At 40.9% G+C, this 24,168-nt stretch overlaps 1 protein-coding gene across 3 annotated transcripts in view; it reads right to left on the reverse strand.

Annotated features, from left to right (window-relative positions):
* Positions 1–24,168, reverse strand: part of MAST4 (microtubule associated serine/threonine kinase family member 4) — a 403,649-nt gene that overhangs the window by 201,851 nt on the left and 177,630 nt on the right. For all 3 annotated transcript variants that reach the window (XM_074995485.1, XM_074995487.1, XM_074995488.1), the window contains one exon: positions 11,757–11,788. In XM_074995485.1, coding sequence (XP_074851586.1) covers positions 11,757–11,788 — 32 coding nt within the window. The remainder of the gene's footprint in view (positions 1–11,756; positions 11,789–24,168) is intronic.

Genomic DNA, 24,168 nt, shown 5'->3' on the forward strand with positions numbered 1-24,168 from the left:
TCATAGCATACTCTCATCCCTCACTCTACAAGCACAATTGGTTCCCAACTTTGTGCTCGTAGGCAAAAACTCGTAAGAGGGACACTAAATTCTCATTAAAATACACGTAAAGTCTCTGATTGGTTCCTAGAGCTCAGCAAAGAAGTGACAGCAGGTGGCGCTGCTTTTGAAAGGTAAGTGAACCTTGGGTTTGGGGGCTGGAGAGGGTTAAAGGCTGGGGGGCAGTTTGGGGCCATCAGGGCGAGGGAGTATTAAAACCTGGTGGCCAGTTGGGTCCATGGGGTGGGTGCGGGGGTTCAGGCTGCTGAAGGTTGGGTGTGTGGTCCAGTGGGGGCGGGGGGGTTGTCAGGCTGTGGCAGGTTAGGTCTACCAGTCTGGCGGGGAGGGAAGGCAGGGGTCAGGCTGCCGCGGGGCTAGCCTGCAGGGCCAGTGGGGGGCGTTTAAGGTTACTGAGGGTTGGGGCCGGCACAGGGGTCAGGCTGCTGCGGGACCAGCCTGTGGGGCCGGGTGGCAAGGGAGGGAGTCAGGCTGCCGTGGGGCCAGGGGAGGTGCAGGGGTCAGGCTGCCGTGGGTTGGGGCCACAGGGAGGGGATTAGCCTCGTATTAGTAGGGGAAGGTCACTCGTAGAGTGAACTAAGGTAGGTAAATGTGTCCCTCATTTAAGCGAGTACTTGTTACTAAAGTATTCATTTAACAAGGGATGAAAGTAGTTAGACAGAAGTCTTACCAGACCTCATTCAGTGTTGGTATTTCAATCTCTGATGCATAATGATGTTCTGAAGGTTTGTAATAAATACAATTTTTTCTTACATTGCAAGCACACCCTTCTCCAACAGAAGTCAATTGGTGTGTCCCTTATTACAACTAGCTACAAAAATAGAATGTCCTCAGTCTGGCAGATAAATCTTAGGTATTGGTGCAAAAATGGTTATTAACTCAACATCAGAATATTACAAACTTGCCTTTTGCTGAATTTAAGAGATTATTTTTAATACATCTGATACTTGAAGAATGACAGCGTAACTGCTTACGTTTCAGTTGCATATTTACTTGCATGAAATTGTCAAACTACTTATGGACATCTCTAGGAAGATCTTTGCTTTCTGTCAACCAGGGACAGGGCCCCCACTATCAAGGAAAATAACACCCTCCTTACTTTTGGACCCTGCTTATTACATCCACAGGTATTTACAGCCTCGAATGCAATTTTATAACTTCTATTTTACCTAACTTTCTACATTATTTTCTTTCGTAAGGGGTTTGAAATCAAATATTTGAGTTCCTGTGATTTTACTTGTACAGAATACTGAACAGGCACCTTTAATTCAAAGTTATAAATGTACTAGATTAGGTATGTTGTAAACCTAGGCATCATATAGTCAAAAAAAAAGCAAACAGATTTCATTCCCAAAGCATAAAACAGCTCTGGTTAACATGACAACTTACCTCAGGAAAACAAACTTGGTAAAATGTTGAATAGTAACAGAGAGAAAGCCATGCTAGTCTATATACTATCAAAACAAAAAAGCAGTCAAGTAGCACTTTAAAGACTAACAAAATAAATTATTAGGTGAGCTTTCATGGGACAGACCCACTTCTTCAGACCATAGCCATACCAGAAGGATTCAATTCCAATGATCTGATTAGCAGAGTGACCACAACTAGGCTTTGTTTCTATTGGTGGTGCACATTCACACATTATTCAGTGCACATACAATGTGTTCCATCCGTGGAAGGAACAAACCCAAACCTGGCTGGAAAAGATGAGAAGGAATACTAGTTGGGACAACCCCTCACCTTACGTAAGATGGTTTCGCAGGACTATCCATTTCAGATCTGAGCCCCACCCCACATGAGCAAGGAATTGGAGAAGACCTGTCTTCAGGTGGACATTTTATAACAGGCATACTTCATACATATCATGGGGTCTCCAGAACTCAGAAAGAAGGGAACACCCACTGAGATGAACAAACTAGTTCACACTCTCAGCACTACTGTTTTACTCATCTCTGCTTTGTGTTTTCCATCAGCTGGTAACATCTCATTGAGATGAATGGGCAACTTGAGAACATAAACCTCAAAAATATAAACATAAGAACCTCAAACCTTTCAGAGGCTCCTATGCTCCAGATGGCTAAATAGAGGAGCCCTTCTCCTCCGTCCTCCTCCTATCCTTCCTCTCTATAAAGAGAAAGCAACCCAGTTACCCAAAATCCATGCTTTCCTCTTCAGAGTGCTGAGTAGGGTTAGTGACCAAAATTTTGGATCACTTGAGCAAAGATACAAGCCACAAAAACTCAGGCAATTTTTGAGAAAAAGTGGAATTTTTGTCCCTCCACAAAGCTGATAATCAAATTATTGCTGTGACACTGATTGCACCTGACCTGTGCGCATGTCTCTCACTGGGCAAGTGAGTGGGTAGGTGAGTTTTTGTTCTTTAACAATATTAGATGGAATCCAGAGGGTGAAAGTTAATGAACTGTAAGAAGAGGTATAGAACTTACACATTTCAGCAACTATGGGGTTCATGAAATAAAAGGTATTTGTGTTTTGGGGCAGAGCCAGAGTGCAGGGATTCCAGAGGGGGCAACAGCCATGTGCCCTGGCTCTGCCTCCTCCCAACCCGTGCCCCGCCTATGCTCCTCCTCTTCTCACCCCTGCCCTGTCCTCCTCCCAGCCCTGCTCCACCACATCCCCCTCTTTGTATGGTTACAAAGCTTGTGCTGTTGTCGGGCCATGATGTTCTGGGAAGAAACAGGACTGCCCCTACACTCATTGGAAGTGATGCAGGGCTGACAGTGAATGGTGGTTACACCTGGGGAGTATGTGTGACTCCTGTATGCATCCCCTACGCATCGCCTCCATTTTGGGATGTTGCTGAAAGAGTAGAGAAAGTTGCATGGGCAGCCTTTGTAGCAACCCTAAATAGATAGGTATATTTTAATAACCTTTGCATTACCATATATCTTTCTATTTCCCTGTATTTCCCATATCTTTTAATAGAAGCTTTGTACCACTTTGTATCTATCTCCATATTGTATCTGAAACTCCATTTTGAGGGATATGCTCTGCTGTATCAGCCTGTAACCCTTGTGCTGTCTCTGTGTGAGAATGGGCGTGTGAGAGACCCATCTGAAAGGATGAATGTGGATACTTACAGTTACCTGCTAGAGACAGCCTGTCTAGACAACAAAGACTTGGAGGCTGAGGAACAATAATAACTAGGCTCTAGAGCAGTGACCCATCCAGAGAGGACGATTAAGTCCCATCTGTAGGTAATGAGTCACACAGAAACCTGGGGCCGCAGGAAAGGATCAAACCCATCTGGCCCCATTGCCTGGTGACTCACTGTGCCTGGGGCAGTGGGACAGAACCAGGACTGTGGGCTAAAAGCTATAAAAGATGTGTGTACCACTACAGAATTGGGTTCCGCTTCTCATCTTGTCAGTATCGGAGCATTGATCTGGGTCAACAGAACGTGGCTCCACGCTCACCTCTAATTCATCTGCCCAGTGGATTAGAGTGAGCAACCTTTGGTAACTATAAGCAACCACAAGGTGGGGTGGGTGGGTGGGTGGGTGTGCGCGCACACGTGCACCTCTAAGTAATCTATGTATATTATATGCATATAATATAATGGTACCATGTTCTCAATAAATGCGGTGTTCTTGCCTTGTCTCCCTAAAAAGATCCCATGTGCTTCTTATAAGCATAACACCTTAACCATGCATTTCCTGGTTGTCAGACATTTGAATTTTGCTCAACTCCACGTTCTACAAGAGGACAAGATACAGTACTACAAAGCAACCTTAACTGTGTTCTCATTATTTTTGCCCCGAATCTATTTTGAATTTAAGATTCTTAATATTCATTATTTTCCTGTCTCAAGACTGCCCCCTGAATTGCTTCTTTGAAGTAACTGAGTTAACATGCCCTTTGGTTTCATACGGCTTATGAACTAAATTCCTACGTTTACATATCTGTTTTGGTTCTCTAGGATATACTGTAGCAAGACGTACTACTCACTTTGGAGATAACATGCTTCACTTCAGTTTGCTTAGACATAAGGGCCTCCAGCAGGCTATACCCAACTCTCAAAACCACAGTCTGCTGAAAACTCCCCACAAAATGACATGCAGAAAAGATTTTAACTAAAGTAACTACAGAGCATTACTTATAGCTTTTTTACTTTTTCTTTTACTTTTGGTAATAATGTCAGTAAACTGCTGTCAGTGTTTTGCATGTCTTACCTGTGCTGCACCCTACCAATTGAAAAGAATCCAGTGTAACTGAAGCAGTAAATCACATCCCTAACCTGGCACTGACAGACAGACAAAGAAGATTTGGTTTACCACGTCTTTGTTTCTCTAAACCATGTGTTTGGGGTAATTTTTGGAATAAAATTATTCAGCACTCAATTTAAAACATGACAACACCCTATCCTACCTCACATCACCCACACAAACTGCTGCAGACAAGGCTCATTCTTTTGTGTAGCTCCACCAATATTGACTCCACTGCTTATGTACTGTGATGTACTTTGTTGTAGCAGATTTCTGCCTGCTTCTTCCCTGAGGACATCCTATAATCCATACTTATCGTCATCGATAAAGAGCCCAATTATGAATAGTTATCAACTTTTTGAAACCTTGTTAGAGTAAGCCCCTGGGCAAAGATCAGCTTTAACTTGTGCTTCTTTCTATTAAATTGTAGATAGTTGCAAAGCAGAAGAGACTAACTTATCTGATATTAGCTACTTTTCTTATAATGTATAATGAGATTTGTGATCACTGTGTGACAAACCTGCAGTCTGATTTTTTGGGTGGCTTGGGGGTGGGGGAGAGCAGATAAAACTTCTGTAGTTACTGAACAAAAAAAACGATAGTCCACATAAGTGTTTCCCAATTTTATGTGGCCACAGAACCTTTTCAAACTTTCAAGAATTTTGCAGAATCCCATTCCCAGGTTCTACCCTCCTCAGCTCCCAAACTCGTCCCCCTCATCTCCAAGCTTTACTCCCTATCCCGCTAACCTGCCCCCACCCCACCCCCACTCCCAGGCTTAACCCCTTTCAACCTCAAATCCACCCCGCATCCCCAGGATTAAACCGCCTCAGCCCCAAACCACTCCCCCGCCCCCGGGGACTAACTCATCTGTTGTATTCACTGGGGAGCCTATGCTGGGCAGCCCCATGTGCCCAGCAGAAGGAATGCTGGCGTGGAGGTGTTCCACTGGCGGAAGAGTGAGGGTCTCTCTGCGACTCCCTGCCCTGCTACCATTCAAATAATGGAACTAAATTCAATTGGTTTAATGCCATCTTGCTGCCCTGCTGGACGTTAAACCAATTAAATTTAGTACTGTTTCAGTGGCAGCAGGGAGCCACAAATGAATTTTCTGGCTGAACCCTTTTCACTTTGTGGAACCCTGGGAATCCACAGAATACCATCTGAGACACACTGGTCCACATTAAATATTCACAGTTGATTTTTCTGTATGATTCAGTAAAATGGATTCTGCAAGAAATAGGCAAAATTTTACCAAAAAATGAGAAAGGTAAAAGCTGGAAATTACGCAATACTTTCCAGTTACAAAGGCACCTATCAAATACAAAAAAAAAACAACCAAACCCCTAGTAGAACATTACCTATAGAAACAAATTCCTAGTAGAACATTACCTGTAGAAGCAAAAAAAAAAAAAACTTCCGTTTTAATAAGAGTTGTACAAGGAAGGGGGGGGTGGGAGAGCATGAATTATTATTCTATGAATATAAAAATGTAATTGATGGTTTCCCAAAGTCTGAAATCCTTAAAGGAATGTTTTGTGTATGGATAATGGAGCCCATAGCTCTCTTTTTATATAACATGCCACTTTAAATGCTAAATTCAGACACAGTGCTATACAAACAGGGGGTTTTATAGTTATTTTCTTGTTACGTAAATGCAATAGTTGATCACTGAAGCCAAAAATTAATTTTTGGTAACAGTAATGTTTTTAAAAAGTTTCTAAACTCTCACCCTTCTGGGTTTTTTTCACATTTTATTCCATCACATTCTTCATATAAACATACATATGTGCACACGCGCGCACACACACACGCGCACACTTTTTCCCCCAGAACAAGAGTTTATAGGTTCTCTTTCTACCTTTCTGGTACTCTGAAATGTACTCCAAGTCAGCTGCTGTATTTAGAAACGTGTAGAGTATTGCAGAGGCTTTGCCAGTGAAACCTCTATCCGTTGTAACATGGCAATAAGAGGAAAAAAGTAATGAAAAAAGAAAATACATTCCATTTGAGTATGCATATCTGTCTCCTAATGTGCATCATTTTAAACTCAAATTTACCTCTGCTGTCACCAAAGCTGCTGTCAACTTGCTTTTATTGAGGACATTTTTATACCAAGAATGTTCATTCATAAAACTGAGGAAAGATCATATTCATGATAAATAAATCTCTCATGTTATTTCTAAGTGCCTGCATTATTTTCCTATGAATCTCTAATTTTGTTGCACAATATTTTCCACTTTGTGGAGGAGCACTTCTCGTACTAGGTCTGTCAAGCAAATAAAAATTAATCGTGATTAATTGTGTGATTAAATGTGCTGTTAAAATTAAAAAAATACCATTTATTTAAATTATTTGGATGGATGTTTTCTATGTTTTCAGATATTTTTATTTCTATTACGTCCCAGAAGGCAAACTGTACAGTGCTCACCTTAAATTTATTTGTGACTGCAAATATTTGCACTGCAACGTGAAAAGAAAGAGTTTAACTCCCCCATTACAAGTATAATAGCCTAATCACTTTATCAAGGAACTCAAACTTACAAATGTAGAACTATTTGCAAAAAATAACTATACTCAGAAATAAAATTATGTAAAGTTTTAGAGCCAACAAATCCAGTTCTACTTCTTGTCCACTCAAACAAGTGTGCTTGTATTTGCAGGAAACATTGCTGCCACTTTCTTCTATACAGTGCCACCAAAAAGTAAAAACAGGTACTTAACTTGGCATTGTTGTAGCCAGCATTACAAGGCGCTTTTCTATCGGATGGGCTAAGGATTCAATATGTCCCCTCATGCTGCAACCTACTTTCTGGAGGTCATCCATCTGGATGGTTTTTGCCAAAAGCAGTGCAGGTCAACAGCTGTTCATTTTCATAAACTGAGTCAAATGCCACCAGCAGAAGATTTCCCCCGCCGCACCCCGGTGGTTCAGGTTCTGTAGTTTCCATATCAGAGTTGGGAAGGCATTTCAGAATCTTAAACATTGGGTCATCTTAAACATTAGCCATCCTTGGAAATCTCACATTGGCACCTTCTTTGCATCTTGTCAAATATGTAGTGAAAGTGTTCTTGAAACGATTCTGTGTCTTCATCTGACACTCCTATCACATGAAATGTCTCGCAGAATCACGTTATTTTAAAAAAAAAAAAAAAAAAAAAAATCAGAGCCAGAGACATACATTGTCCCCAAGGGAGCTAAGTCACAAATTTAATTAACTCATTTTTAAATGACCATCCTCAGCATGGAATTATATCTTCTGAGATGGTGCCTGAAGCAGAAAGGGCATACAAATGTTTAATGTAACTGTCACATAAAGTCTCTGCCCCGTGACAAGCCAACCATCTTGCTCTCTGTACCCTTCCATGCCTTCTTCAGTCCCCTGTACTCCATCCACAATGTCCTGCAAGTCCCTCTGTACCTCCTTGATGCAACTCTCCTGTCCTGTAACCCTGACCAACCTTCCCTTGTCCCTCCACTTTAATACAACATGGCGAAGCTCCATGCCATGCAGATTCCTACACCCATTAGCCCACATGTCTGTTATAGTGCTCCCCACTCATAATGCCTCCCTCATAAACTCTTCCCTTTCTACATTACTCTGCACATCCCACCTCACAATTCATGCTTTGAGCCAGTAGGTCAATTTATATTAGCCACTGTTATCTTTAAAAGTTTGCTCCACATACACGAGAACAGCCCGTAATGCAAGGCCCCAACTGTAACAGTAAGCAAAAGAAATGCATGTGTTTAAGGGAAATACAAGGAAAAACCACAAAACTGTGTGTCCTTGCACCTCAAGACACAAGACCTTTATAGGCCACTTCTGTACCCCAGCCTCAAGCACAAAAAATTTCAACTGGAGCTCTCTTTGGCCTTGGACAAGTCTTCCCACCTCCTTTTACAAGATACAACTAGTTTGCTAGCTTTAACAAGAGGAAAAACAAAGTGTAATTTACAGGCAGCATGCTATCTTTCATCTTCTGCTCATGCAGAACATTTAGAAGTACTATGTCCAAGAAATTTTACTTGTATTAACTCCCAGCTATGGGGATACAAATCCTGATCCTGCAGCTCTAATACTGCTGTTGGGCAAGTGCTGTAGATCTGGCCATAACCCAGACGTGACAAGGACAAAAATAATATATAAAAATAATAATGCAATCCAGATCAACAGCTGTACTAGTGGGATATGATTATGCTAACAAGGGGATATTTCTTCATTAGAGTAGTGTGAAACCAATTGCTGCTTCATACAAACATTCAGAACTTACATCCCAAATCAGAGTGCCATAAAACTATGTAAGTGAAATGCAATTAGTAGAACTGCTCTAGAACTGTTTTTTCAAAACTTGAGAAAAATTAGATTCAAAAAGCATTCACTATCCCACACTGTAAATAAAATGAAAGTAATGCTGAAGAAATACAATAGCTCAGACTAAGATCTGAAGCGGTCACCCCTACATCCCAGGTTTGTACTCTAACCACTGAGTTATAATCTCTCTCAACCCCAATGGCTATTCACAGGTATTATACTCAAATATACTATTTTCAAACATACTGAGGAACAGCTTCAACAGGAAAGACTGAAACCTCCTACACCCACCCCATCCCACACACACAGGCACTCCCATAACTTGGTGGTTCAGGCATGCACTTGGGCAAGGGCACCAGGCTCCCATCTCTGCTTCCTTAACGTTCTTTAGAGAGAACCTCCATTTAATCCTACACTAAATATCTGATATTATATTAGCTTTGCAAGAAAGAAGCAGCATGACCTATTTGCATTTGTTTACACTGGCAGCTGGGAACTCAAAGTTCCTACCTAACAGAGCTTTAAATAATTGCCATCTCTCTTGCTGTCACTCCCCTGCAGATGCCCTTCTGAGCTACAGATTTATGAGAGCACAGCTGGATACATCTTTACTTTTCCTGGATCAACTAAATGCTGCCACCACAATACTCTCAAACAACTGTTATTTTAATAGGGGATAATGACACTGCACTCCTCTGCATCTCACCAGCAATTTGAACTTTACCCTCAACATGCTCAACCAGTCACAAGAATAAAGGTGTGCCCAGTATAAATATGGGCAGTAATAATAATGGGCTTTTTGTATAAGCCATTTCACAAGACACTGTTATTTTAACACAAGTTTGCAAAAAATACAATACCCAGAGGGTAACTAAATAGTAGAAGCAAAACGAATGAATAAACAACAGCAAGGGAGTCCCGAGGGTTTGTCGCAGAAAGTGTAGCAATTTGAGGGGGTAGGAAAAGATGTTCCAGCGAAGTATGGGAATTTCCTCATTGAGTGTACGTCATCCACTTACATCCCTTCTTTCCTCCCCTGACTCCCCGCTGATTTCTGAAAAACCCATAAGGGGCCAAATCATGTTGTGAGCAAAACACCGCCCCCCCAAAAAAAAATAAAAACAAAAAACAAAACACACATTGTGAAACGTTCAGCACTTTATCAGTTAGAATTGCCATTTAAAGCCACCTACAAGACATTTTCTTACGTCAGATGAACAACAGTGTTCAGCACTTCAAGTCCAGTTTTATGTAATAAATATTTCAAGAAGAGAATGGACCCAGGCTGTTGGCCACTTGACAGATGTGGTGTGTTTAGATCTAGTTAGCAACTTCACATTCGGCATGCTCTGGTTTCAGACACATGCATGCTCTTCACTCGGCATAAAACATACATAGCCAGAATGAATGCCTTGGCAACCCCTGGGTTTTGAAATACATACTCTGTCTGGAATCACAGGTTCCAAGCTTCGATTCAGTCCATCTTCTGATGGAAAAAGGTCTTCCAGAAATTTAGTGGGTGTAGGACAGGAAAAGAAAAACAAACACCCTCAAAACTACTAAAACTAACTTCTCTGTTCTGATTCACTTTCCTAACAATATATTTGCTCTTGGTCAATATTTCCCCTACCTACATTATATTGCACGATATAAATCGGTGCACCCACTGATATCTCAAAAGCAGGAGCATTGTGATGGTGATATATGTTTATATAAAGATTGGAATCTCCTGAATAAAGGTTCTACATATAGGTTGCGCCTTCCTGGTCTGGCATGCTCTGGAACTGACCAATTCTGAATGAGCTTGCTGGATCAGGAGAGGCCTCTGGGCTCTGCTAGGGGGCTGGGTCCCCTCCTGGCCATTGGCCTCACCTCCTACTTGCCCCTCCCGCCCCCCATACACTGAACCAGGATGACCACGGTCACTGGCCTCTGCTCCCAACCCCAGACGTGCTCCCTGCCCCTGGGTTACCAGCCTGTCTCTGCTTCCACGCCAGACAGATTGCCAGCTGCCAGATGGGCTCCACACTTGGACAGAGCCCCAGATGGACCTCTGGTATGGCTCCAGTCCCAGTTTGGCTGCTCTTCCAGCCGTGGGTCCAACTCTACTCCCAGGCCAGACTCTCACAGCCACCAGCCCAGCTCTGAGCTTCTGTCCCTACCACCAGCCCCAGGCCAAGCTCCCAGCCACTGGCCCCTCTGACAGCTTCTGCTTCCTGCTGCCAGGGGTCTCTAGTCCTGCTGGAACACAGATGTCACCAGACCAGAAAGATTCAACCCGTATTAATATTCTTCTCAGTTAAGATCTCTCCTTTTTTAGATTTGCTCAGTCACAAGATTATGAAATCAGTCTAAAATACATTTCCACATTACCTCTATATGAGACAGTGCTAGTAAACTTGTCAATTACTATTACATTACCACAGACTAGCTGTGCCTTGCTAAACATGTAATTCTACACAGCCATTACAGAGAAAGAGATGCAAACAAACCCACAACTTTTAAAACATAATAGGTCAAAATGGACGAGATATAAAGTCAAAGTACATAAACCTGCAAAGAGTAAGTATCCATGAAGTGTCAGCATATTTGAATACCTTTTCATCAATGTACTAGCCCAATATTGAGATATTCTAGGATATATACCTTCTCTAGTTAAAATACTACATACACTCAATTGCATACCTTTACCCACACTCTTCAATTTGTTTATTTCTATTTTCTTTATATCAGCAATATCAGGTTTGATGTCACAATTGCCAAAACACACACAATGTAGTTTTACATTCAATTTATCTTGTACCCTTCATGAGAAGGCCAAACATTTGTCTAGGTATAACAAAAATCTGAATTAAAAATGTAACAATATAAGGATGATTTTTTATTAATAATCCTATCATAAACTTTCAAAGTCTTTCACAATAGTGTCTTTCATAAAAGGCCACTAAACCACACCAGTATAAGTCTTTAGAACACAGCATATCGACTCCTGGGTATTCATTTACAATCTCAATTTTCTGTGTGTGTATCATAAGGCCAATCAACTGCCACATTTAACCTTCATTCCATCTCCCACTGAAAAAGAACAGACATATCGAAGAACTGTCAAACCACATACCGTGCAGTGAGCATAATGGAAGAAACTTTAGCTACTTACAAACTTCCTCTTCTTGGAAGACTCAACTCCTTCTGCAAACATAAAAAAAAAGATCACACTACATTTGATATCAAAAGATGCAGTGGAAATATCCATTTTTAAAATTAAGTACCCCAATCCTTCAATCTCAACAATACTTACACACACACAGCACTGATGCATTTTGAACATAATAAAGGATTAAACAGATTTTGTATACATCTTCTTTCATGTTCTGCTTCATACTTTCATTTCAAACACCATTTTTCTTTGGCTACATCTACACTACCGCACTCCTTCGAAAGAAGTTCTTCCACAAGAACTCTTCCAAAAAAATTTTTTTAAAAAGTGTCCACACACAAAAAAGCAGATTTAAAAAAAAAAAAAAAGATTTCTTTCAACAGAGAGCATCCTCACAGGGATCAAAAAAATCAAGTGCCTTGAGGACTGCTCTATTGAAAAAACAGCCCCCAGGGCATTTACACAATTTCTTTTAAATAATCTTTCAAAAAGGCACTCTTCCTCAACTGTGAGAGGCAGAGGTCTCCTGGAAAAATTGCTGCATTCTTCCAATTTAATGTCAAAAGAACATATTTTGTGTGTAGATGGTCTGAAGGATTTTTCGAAAGAGCCCCGTTTTTTTCAAAAAAACTCACTAGTGTAGATGGAGCCTCAAGGTTTGTCTTTAGGAATGTTCAATATAATCTGACACAGAAATGTTCTCCGATCATATTTCAAACAACAGAGTAACCTAACAGCCAGACCCACTGGGGATTTATAAAGGAAGTAAAATTAGCAAGGATCCAGTTCTGCAATATGCTGATCTTCCATAACACCCACTGTTTGCAAAAGAAGTTGAGGATATTCATCAACTGACAGGGTCAGGCTCTGAGGAATCAGTCACAATTATCAATGCTCTACTATCACGACACAGACATTGTTCATCTGTTCAGACAAGCATTGTTTTGTCAGTTATACTGCTACATAATATGCTCGTACAATATTTCAGAGTACCTCACTTTAGTTAGGTAAGTCTTAATACAAGGCATCAAAGGGCACTTAGAAAAATGTTGCTGACAAGAGTGAAACTGCCACTTGCTGAGAATTATTGTGATCATGTATTAGCTAAATGAGAATTAGAGAGAAGATATTACAGCTCATATTTTCTATTAGTATTTTTAGATCAAAAACAGCTACAAGACCCACCATGTTCTGTCCATGTAAAAGCTGGAAGATACAGGCATAGAAACAGCCAAGCTAATATCAAACAAATAATTTCCTTTTTCAGGTTTCTGATGTCCATGCTCCACCCCTATATCTTGTTACATTTTGGTACACCTATTTCTGCCATTCCTGTTATTTTTTTTTCAAAACCACATTTCTAAGTCTTCTTTGTAATCTTGCTCAGATGGGAATACAGCCTGCATTTAAATAAAAGGGCACTCATCTAACCTGTGAGACATACAGTACTATATGTTCTCTAAGCTGGAACTTTGATCTCAAAGACAACATGAAAGATGTGACTGCATTAGTGGGTTGTGGAGGCCTATTAGATATGTGTTTTAATCATCCTTGTTTAGAATAATTGTGGACACGTACCTCCTATTTTTTCCATACCTGAGATACTGTTTTTTACACATCTGTTAGAAAAAATGTGTACATTAATTTACACTGCCAAACCAAAGTAGCTAAAAAGGGGAGCTGTCAGAATTCTCTCTTTAAAGAACTAGAAAAGTACGATTCTAGGCAGTGCATAAAATGCATCTGCACCTTCTGACCAGCTAATGCGTATGAACATGTAAAAGAATACAAATAAAGAGATAAAACTCTCTCACTCATTCTAGAAAGGACCTTGAAGTAATAAATAGTTCTACATGTTTTGCAGACTTTAGATGGTGTACTTTGACTACGGCAGGAGTCACTAAAATACCAAACTAACATCTTCATATCTGACCACCAATGATCCTTTAAAGTAAATGAGGAAGTGGATTTGCAGACACAGGGTAATTAAGTGCCACAATGCAGATGCTCAGAAAGATAGAATATTAAGGTTACATGGGCATATTTTATTCTAGGATTTTCTACCTCTGGAGTTTGTTCAATTCTTCAGAATTTTCAGCTGAAGCAATATCTCATCATAATTTTATATATGTAAGTTTACACATGCACACACCCAAATTACTTCATATAAACTGAATAATCCATTAAGTCCAAAAGGCTGGAGACTGCAAGCATCCACTTGATTTCTTGAGCTGGGATCTCACACACTCTTAATTGCACAACAAATTACTCACAATTTACAAAATTTACAAATTTACAAAAACACTGTATTCTCCATCTAATTTGAAATTAATCATAAAGACAATTTTGCCTGTTCTACTGCAGGTGAATTATGAACAGTCAGTCTGTAATGGATAGTGAATAATGCAAAGCTGTTCAAGCTTTTGTAGCTTGTCAAGTGTCCAGAAAGTGCTTCAAATTTAACACAGTCTTAAAATACACAAAACCTTGTACTTGTATCTTCTTTGGTAGATGAACAGATTCTTTTTGTTATTCATTATTAGTCATAAAATTGCAGATGATCAGCAGTGTGCTGAGCATGCAGGTACACTCGTATTTGGTCCTTGGGCCATGCTTTGGGCACGCCTGCTGTAATGCCTTGTAATTACTGAAGAAGCTCCATGTCAGATAAATCACTAGGGATAACTAGTAAAGATGTACTTAGAGATGTTGGCAGCTTTTACAAAGTAAATTTCACACCCAAGTTATTTTTACGCACACAGATCTCATTTGAAGCAAAACAGTGCAAATACCACTTTTTAAGCATGATTTTAAAATAAAAGGCATGTCACAAAGAATGTGCAGCTAACCAAAAATAAATGAATAAATAAAACAATGTGTTTATCTTCACATTTTCCCTATGTACCATAGCATTAACATCAAAATGTAGGGCAGTTCGCACATTTATCATACACTTATGTACCTCCAGTACAGAAAACTTCACTGCACTTCCTCATCCAATTTATATTTTGCACTCCTCCTCTCACTGTACGACAGGAAAGGCTTGCAATTTTTAGCAATTCAAATACACTGTTTGCGGCTTTTCTACATTAGGGATTTTGCATCATGATGCAAAATTCCTCATGTAATGTGTTTGTAGACAGTCTTACTCCAGGTAAGTTTCTGCACCTAATCCTTACACAATCCCAGAACAGTACATTGACAGTGAGGGGGTTACATCGATGTAGATATATCCCAGTGAAAATATCCTGAAGGGTATGTCTTCACTACAGCGTTCTTGTCCCTGCTGGGAGGGCAGGGGACTGGACTTGATGACCTCTCGAGGTCTTTCAGTTCTAGCATTCTCTGATTCTAAGACCCTGCCACAGTTGATTTTCCAGAGTTCAATTTAGAATGCTGCTAAATCCAACAGAGCAACCACCTTGGTGTCTGTGTTCCTGCCCCTCATTAGGCATAAGGGAAGTCCATGGGAGGAAATGCTCATGTCATCCTTCCTTAGAGGAGATGGCACAGGAGTGCCACTTAAGGTCTGTCAACTCCAGCTGCATAATTAGTGTAGTTGGAATTGCGGACCTCATTTCAACATCTGCTATAGTGTAGACCTGCCCTAATACAAACACGCCTTGTTCTAAGACTCAGGAAAGGGGACATTTTGTTCCTGTTCCCCTAAAAAATTGTGTTCTTTCAGAAACTGGAGAAACTACATTTGACCAAATTATACAGCTTTCAGTGAGAGCGGGGCAAAAAAAGCTGAACTGTCATACGCTAGACCTCTTTAGCCTTGGAACTGTGGGTTCAAATTTCAGTTGTATTAAAAATGCCATAAAATTTGCTTATGATTCTCAGACACTAAAGTAGTATTTTAAAAAAGGGATTTTGATTGTGTAAAAGCAAGGGCCAGGTATTCCTGGGCTGGGTTCCAATTCAGGTGATCTGTGCCCAGTGCAGGCTAAGGAAGCAAGTGTCATGAAGGTAGCTTCAAACCAAACTTTGTATCTCCAGGGTCTTGAGTTCATACATCTACTGGACAATTCTCCAATACAAAAGCTCTACTTCCCCAAAAACCATTCCAGCAATCAAGGATCACCAAGAACAAGGATCATAAAAATAAAGGCCAGAATATAGGGATCTTGACAGGTCATCTAGTTCATCCCTTTGTACAGAGGCAGGATTAAATATACATTGACCATTCTTGACAGATGTTGGGGTGGTCTAGGTCATTAACTGACAGATGATCTCACTATAGCTCTATTTTCTCTTGCCCCATTTAAGCTAGCGTTATTGTTGCTTTATGCCACTTCACAAACAAGAGACTCTTGGCCCAACAACATATCCTTTTCTGCCTTGAGACTGTTGACTGAAAACCTACAAATAAATAAAGTTAAATCTTAGGTTTAGGAGACATACAAGCCTTTGCTAAATTACAGTGAAGACACAATAAAGACTGTTCGTACATTATTTAATTAAACTGATCACTTATTGGTGAACTGTCACAATACATAGTAATTTGTCCTCCAAAGCACAGAAGATTTTTGAGTTCATAACTCACAAAATATTCAAACGTTCAGTGCATGCTGCAGCCCTTCAGGTCTATGAAATTTAGGTCAGCCAGAGCAATTTTAATTCACGCAGCTGACTGTAGATGTCCAGCTTTATAAAGCCCATTGATAAATAAGGCGCATCAACTCTACTACTAACTATGTTTCCATTTAGTAGGGGAAAGACTTTGACCTACAACTGAGTTTAAATAAAAAGGGTACACACCACAGCTGTGACCCCCTAGACACTGCAATTCTTTCAGCTCTTCTACCTATTACCAGTAAATTACAGTAAATTCATATATCGATCTATTCACCCTGCATGGAGGGGGAAAGGTGCCTTCGACTTTTATTGCTTGTTGCTGAGTCCCAGTCCCAGGAATCAATAAAAGCTACACTGTTCATAAGCTGCTAAAGAGAGGCAATGTTGTGGATCCTGGGTATCTTTTAGAATCATCGTAAATCAACCTCATCTTTCAACAATAGTTCCAAGGTTTTCAAACATTCAGAGTCCTGATCTTGAGAGATTTTTCAACTCTTCATAAAAAAGCTCCATAAAAGAAATCCTTTAGCTAAATATCAATAATGTTCTTTTAAAAAAAAAAAAAAAAAAAAAAAAAAAGAATGTGAAAATGAACAATACTGCTATTTACGGTGTACAGCTTTGGCTCCAGCTTCTTATGTTAGTGGTGACTGTTAAATGTGTGCATATGCATAGATTACACCAAAAGTCACCTGGTTACAAGCATTTTCATTGTGTAATTATTCTGCAACTTAAATATCAACTGCTTCCATGGGCTACATATAAAAATTAGTAACTTTACATTCACACTCTCCCTTTTCAGCTGCTGGTGGCAAGAGAAATTTTCCATGGTGACTCCTCCACTGAAAAAGGGTGCTGTGGCATTTAAACATCTCAATCTGGCCTCTGAATGTGTCAAAGATATTATGTTATGTTTCAGCTTTCTCCTCTTTCCTAGTGATAAAACAACGCAACCAGTGACTGAACTTTAACTTACATCAGTAGGTATTCACTACAGATTTCAGTAGGATACATATAAATCAAAGGAAAGAGAAATTCCAATCTAACTGGAAGAGGCCACTGGGATTATGAGGGGCAATATCAGGCACTTAATACAATTCATTTTTCAACTCCTCTTCCCCACCCTGCCCACTTCAATTTGCTACAGTGACTGCTGACATCCTCTTCCAGGGCAGAAATTCATCCGTCAATCAGCTTCAGGGGTATTGAAATGTGCTATGAAGAGAATATGCAGAAGCTTGCTGAAACCTAGATATCAACAATTTACAGGCAAATTAACTGGATGGGGAAGAAAACATATATGAAAACAACACAGTCATGGATATTTTTTTTCACTATCACATGCCATATGGACCTGATCTAAAGAATCAGTAAGTGTTCTACCATAGATTAATAAGCTACAGTGGCAATATTAACTTATAATAGACAAATCAAATTGCATAAAGGGTTGGTAGCCAGATTTGTTTTACTTTGCGTATCCTATGTTTGCAAAGTTTGAAAATATTAAGCTCTATGGAGCAATACTGTATTTCATAAAGATGCTTTGTGTGAACAGAAAATATCAGGTCTAGCAGTAGGTTGTCTCCCATATCTCCAGTGACAAGGTCTGTAGTAAGATTCAGCAACAGAAGGAGCACTCCATATGTCTAATAGGAAGTCTGTTGCTTAAAAGATGACCCTAAAAATGGATTTTTCATTGTTAAAGTCATGGAAGCAAATACACAGAAGTTGCAGAGAAGAGCAGGTAGCCAGATGAAATTTTTTTTTTGTTTTGAAATCAAGCAAAAGGCTAAAAAGTGCCACAAACTCTTAATTGTTCGGACAGCAGCCGCAATTTAAAATTAACCCTTTAAAAGAAGTATACTACTTGTATGAGCAGTCGCTCATAAACGAGGGAATCATACAAAGTACAATCACTGTATCCACTTGGGAAAGATGAAAGATGACCCTGGCTAGAAGCCCAACTTTTGGTTTCAGTAATTCTTGGTGTGCTGACACAGTATGAACCGCTAATCCAGAACTCTCTTGCTCAGCAAATTCTATAATCCGGCATGATTTTAGTTAGCTGGACAACCACTTCTTTTACAGCTACCAGTCCTGGCTCTCAGTATTCTGTGCTGTTATTTAGCTGTAATTCACACCTAAATGTCTTCTACAAGCCAAGTAAGAAATGGAGGTGTTGGTAATGTGCGAGAAAATCTTGACCTTCCATCATCTGGCAAACTCACTCATCAAGTACCGGTTAGGTTCCGAGGGTGCCAGACAAGAGGGTCAACCTGAACAACATTCTGGTTACATGAATAGTGGCTACCAATATTAACAAAATATGAAAGACACTCTTACTCTAAAGCATAGTCCCTTCAACAAGCAGCATTTTCATACCAACATGAATACAGTATATACTGATGTGTACTCTGGACACTTTTGTCTTTGTGTTTTGAAAGACTGCACAGTAAAATGAAGGAGACAACAACTATGAACAGGAATAGTATATTTGTTGCCTACCACATTGCATTCTATATTTTCTCAGTCTGCATTTTATCAATACATAACCATGTTTCTTTAACTAAAAAGTGTGGAAAATTCTGATTGAATTTTCCACTTCAAAGTGCACAAAATCATTTCATCTAACACGCTGTGTTAGAAAAATCCATGCTCCATTCTGACCTCCTGTTGCACAGTCTATTTCACCCATTGGCAATGTACCATATCAGTGCATGACTGGTAGAGCAGAGTAAACACATTGACTGAGAAATTTTTGAAAACACTAGTATCACAGAGATTGCAGCTACCACCAAACAAACTGATATTCTCATCCTTACAATGTAAGAGCAGTCTAGTACTTTCAGAAAAATTCATGCACGACACAAAATCCCAGTTGCTTGTACAACTGTGCAGCAGAACAAACACAGGAAAAGTAGCATCGTTTTTCAGATCTTTAGGTTTAGGGAAAAAACCTTCCATCAACTTGCAGATAAATACCTAGTTTCACTTGGCTTTTTCCACCGGAAAGGATGAGAGATGAACAGCTAAGGACAAACTCATTTCCAAATACACTGTACACTTCCCATGAAAACACAGCAGTGTAAACTCCAGGTAAGATTTTTTTTAAACACTTTCCAATGTCAACCATGTGGAAACACTGCAACTCCAGCCTGGTCTGCAAGTACGGGATAAAATTCAATTTAAGGGTCTTTGTCAATTTTATAAAGTATCAGTCTTCACCACAGAGCTCGATAGGTCCATTTTAAGAGGCTCTAATGTCGACTTCTATAAACCAAATTTCACCAGGAGTAATGCCAAAATCAATTTTTCAATGTTGACCTTATGCTAGTGCAGACAGCAGTGTTATTAAAATAGATTTTATTAACTTCCAAAAGTATCCCACAATGCCCCCAGTGTGCCCTTTCTGGTCATCACTTCACCTCTGCTGCTCTCCAGGTGAGCAGGAAGTAGGTGACAGAAAGCAGGGGTCATCAGCCCAGGAATTCTGAATTCATTTCTCATTTCTTTTCTGGCCAGAATGGCGAGCAGACCTCAGGAGAACACCTCAGCAGCACACCTACTAGAGATGAGTTTACAGGGTCACAAAAGAGCCCCAGCATGGAGCCAGGATCTCATTTCTGTGTGTGGCAGTGAGGAGAGAATCTGTGCTGAGCAAACTGCGAACCAGCACAAGAAAGGCAGACATTTATGGGAAGATTTCCCAGGGCATGCTGGAGTGAAGTTACACCAGAGATGCTCAGCAGTGCTAGGTGAAAATCACGTCCCCACAACACATGTGGCTAACCCTTCTCCCATCCCACATGGCTGCCAGGCTGTGCAGACCCTGCTTCCCAACACCTGCATGTCCTGACCTGCATGGGGTTTTAGTGCTTGAGAAGGTTTTTTCCCTGCACAGTATTTAGCAGGAGAGGCAAAGAAATTGTTTTCTGTACTGTACATTTTATGCAGCTGCCCCCACCATGCAGCTGGTGGGCTACCCCCTCCCTCACACCACATGTCTGCTGGGCCATGCAGACCCTGCTTCCAGACAGCAACATGTCCTGTCATGCACAGGGCTTCAGTGCTTGAGGTGGCTTCTTCCCTGCACAGGATTTAGCAGGAGGAGTGAGAAACTTGTTTCGTGTGCTGTACTTTTTACGGGGCTGACCCCCAAAAGCTGCCACGTGGCTTTTACATTATAAACTGGTGCCCTGCTAGAACTGCAGATTGCCCCCTCCATGGAATTCACAATCACATGGCCTCCTCATCATTTACCCCGGCCCCCCCTGCGAGAGGGGGTGGGGGCAGCAAGGACAACCTCATCCCCATAAGAAAAAAAATGCCCTTGTGAAAACCACTGTTGTGTTTATTGGTTAACATAGCATGGGGTAGCTGGAAGTCCTTTCATAAAGGCCAAACACACAGAGGGGAGGGAATTATCACAATTAAATGCAGCAGATTCATGTGGCTGATCATTCATAATGCTATTTTTCAAAGGATCCTTGATGTGCATTGCATCTTTCTGTGCTTTGCTGATTGCTCTTGTGTCTGGCTGTTCATAAACACTGCCAAGGACATCTGCCCTCTGCCCTCTTCTATACTGGATATTTTCTGAAGAGTTGTCTGCTGTCCCTTTTTACAAAGTAACTCCAACAGGTTATTTGGTTAAAGGAAGTTTCCTATGTTCTCCCTGCCGGGCCACACTTCCTTCCGAAAGCATGTGACTTGGAGGACAATTCCTATGAAGTAATGGAGGCTGTGGGCCTCTCTCTTCCTTCTCTCTCCCCACACACGCAGCTGAGCTAGTATATCTTGACCAGAAGAGGCAAGGGAATCCATGCTATTCACAGGCAAAATAGTTCTTGTGTGGGCCCAACAGGTGCCGAATTACCAGAACACTCCACGATGTTTCCTCAACTGTACTATCCTCTCTACTACTTCCTCAACTTTGCCAGCCTATTTCTGATGGACTCCATGCCTCATGTTAGAGATGTGTGTGTAACGGACCAGGAAGCCAAAGCTCTCAAGGTTTCCTATCTTCTACTACTTCATCAACTTTGCCAGTCTATTGTGCTCCAGGGCAGACGGGCACATAAATAGTCACTCTGACCTTGGCAATCATCCAAGTGTCCTGATTCAGGGGCAGACTTTGGAAAAATTGTAATTTGTTCTCAATGGCAGGGGAGCAGTGAGGGCAATGTACTTTAGGATGATGACAGGCCACACCCACAACCACTTGTGGCACATTTCCCTTCCCCCCCAACAAACTGGCAAAAAGCCCAAAGCACAATGGGGCTGTAGAAACTGTGGGATAGGTGCCCAAAATGCACTGGTGCAACAGTTGAACTTCGGCAATTTACTGGGGAACTGACCAAGTTGACTGTGAGCAGGTGTGGACACTCAGCTTTGACTTCATAAAATTTTGTGTTACGTCACCTTCAATAAATTCAAGTTTATTCCCAAGTGTAGACATACCCTCAAGATCTTCCCTCATTTGTGTCTATTCCTTTTTCACCCTACCACTGACCCATTTACTGGTGGATGAGACACCATACTACTACATCACACACAGCTGGGTGAGCAAATGGCTTCTACTTCATTTCTCCTCCAGAGGCAGGACACAGGAGTTTCAGTTAGGCTGGCAGCCATCTTTATCTATTCCCCAGCAACAGTGAGGTTTGGGGGGGGTATTTGTGAAGGGGAGGGTGGTTCCAGGAGAGAAGGAAGGTGCAGGAGTGGAAAGGAGACATGGGATCTAGAGGCAGGGTGGGAGTACAGGGTCTTGTCGGGGGGCGGGGGGTGGGAATGCATGAGGGTGATGGAGTTCTGCGTATGAGCGGAATGGAAGCAATGATTTCCTGGCTCTGCGCCCCACAATGCAGGCGCTGCCCTATGCTGCTCGTAGTGGGGAAACAGTGCAGGTGAGCAGTTTCCTATGCTACCATTCCCCCAGCCATGGGGAGGGAGAGTGGCAGTGTGTGGAGCTACTCTGTCTGCCCACCAGCCAAATCCTGCCTGAGAATCTTGCAGTTCCCCTCACTCCCCTCCCGCCACAACAGGAAGCCATTGCTCCAGCCTCATAGGGGCATGGCACGGGACAGGAATGCCACCATGGGTGCTCTGCTGCAATGAAAGGGGGAGAAGGGAGAGCCCAGAGCACACAGCCCCACCTGTAAAATGGACCACCCTTTCAGAACCACTGGTTTAGTGGGTACTGTAGCTTCAGGGCTGATGAAATCAGCCAGAGAAACTATTTCCTAAGATCCATCTTCATTAGTTTCCACAATAAAAGACTGAAAATTATAGAAGAGTTTCAGTGGATAGTACTGCACACTGTAATTGTTAATCATTAAGAATTAGGATTTTTAAAAAAAATTAGTTTTTTGGTGCAATATTCTCTTTCTCCACATTCAGTTTGGAGATTGTGTTTGGCAAACTGCTCTATCACGTATTTTCTCCATGCTAACAAAATTTCAGAGCAATCCTCATGAACCTTACCTACAAATGCTCCCAATTTATACTGACAGCTCATCTGGAATAAACCTTTATTACCATTATGTATTGAAACACCACAAGGTTTTGAAACTCATCTTCTGAGCACTCTCTCTTCTCCCTCTCCCCCTCCCATCTCCTCGCCCCACATGCTCCCATATCAAATTGATTTTTATTTGATGGTTGCATTTGTGAGCTTCACATAGAACTATTTCATTGTGTCCTTTAGATTATTATTCCTACAGCATATTCTTTTTTACCATGGTTTACCTTTGTTCATTTGTTGTTCGTATTTGCTATCTACAGAGAAATTTCAGTGAATAAATTCTCTGAGTACCCCTCCAGTCAGTTTGGCTTCTAATTTGGGGCACGGTGCAGTTAGGAAACAAACAAGTTTGAGGAAAACTGATGAAAATAAATATGATTTCTTAAAATTTTAGCTAGCATTTTTTAAACATTAAAACATTTCACTAAACATTTCATTTTTAGGTGCATGTGCATGAAACCCTGTCTCTGGATCTTTGGCGCTGCTATCTGCAAAAGTTCTAAAACTTTTGCAGTATCTAATGCACTCGTTTTTATAAATACCATATATTAGAAACTTGAACAACCCAATTCAATACATAAGAGTATATAGGATTTAGGCATCAGTTGTTTGAATTATCAACCACAGAATTCTGGATGACACATGAATGACAAGCAGTGTAACATTTGTACACAAACTCACTAAAATTATCTGCTTCTGGAGGGGAAGTGTGACAGTACTGAGCTAACATCACGGAAAGAGGCCCTTAGCTTTGTGTAGTGAAATAATCTGGGGATGGGCGTGGGGAACGAACAGACCTGTTACATAATAGATAGTAACCATTTTGATCCAAAACGAAGTAAGAAATATGGCAATAACTTGAGTCTGTAGGTGCACACCAAAGGGAACAAAAAGTTACCCAATGGTAACTACTACTCGTGTCAGGGCTGCCATAGATCGGTCACGTTCCAAGACAGAAGAGGATGCACAGATTAGTGGGAACAGATTAAGAACTGAAGGAAGAACATGGATGAATGCAGACTAAGTACACCTATTTATGCTCACCGATAGCACAAGAAGCTCCTCTGTCCAATCAGCACAATTTGAAATAAAGTCTCTAGTATGAAACTGATTTGCTGTTTTTTTTACACTATGTCGCCACATCAAATAAAAATTATTTTATCTGAGCTAGAATGGTTCTTACTGAGATCCCTTCAAACCAGTCTAAGGAGAAGCGAACAATCCTCTAGTCCTGCACCTTCCTCTCTTCTTGCCCTTGTCTCCAAGCACCATCATGCTGTCCATTCTCACTGATCTCCACTATAAGGA

This window comes from Carettochelys insculpta, chromosome 5 (genome assembly GCF_033958435.1).
Source record: "Carettochelys insculpta isolate YL-2023 chromosome 5, ASM3395843v1, whole genome shotgun sequence".
In the NCBI taxonomy this organism is placed as follows: Eukaryota; Metazoa; Chordata; order Testudines; family Carettochelyidae; genus Carettochelys; species Carettochelys insculpta.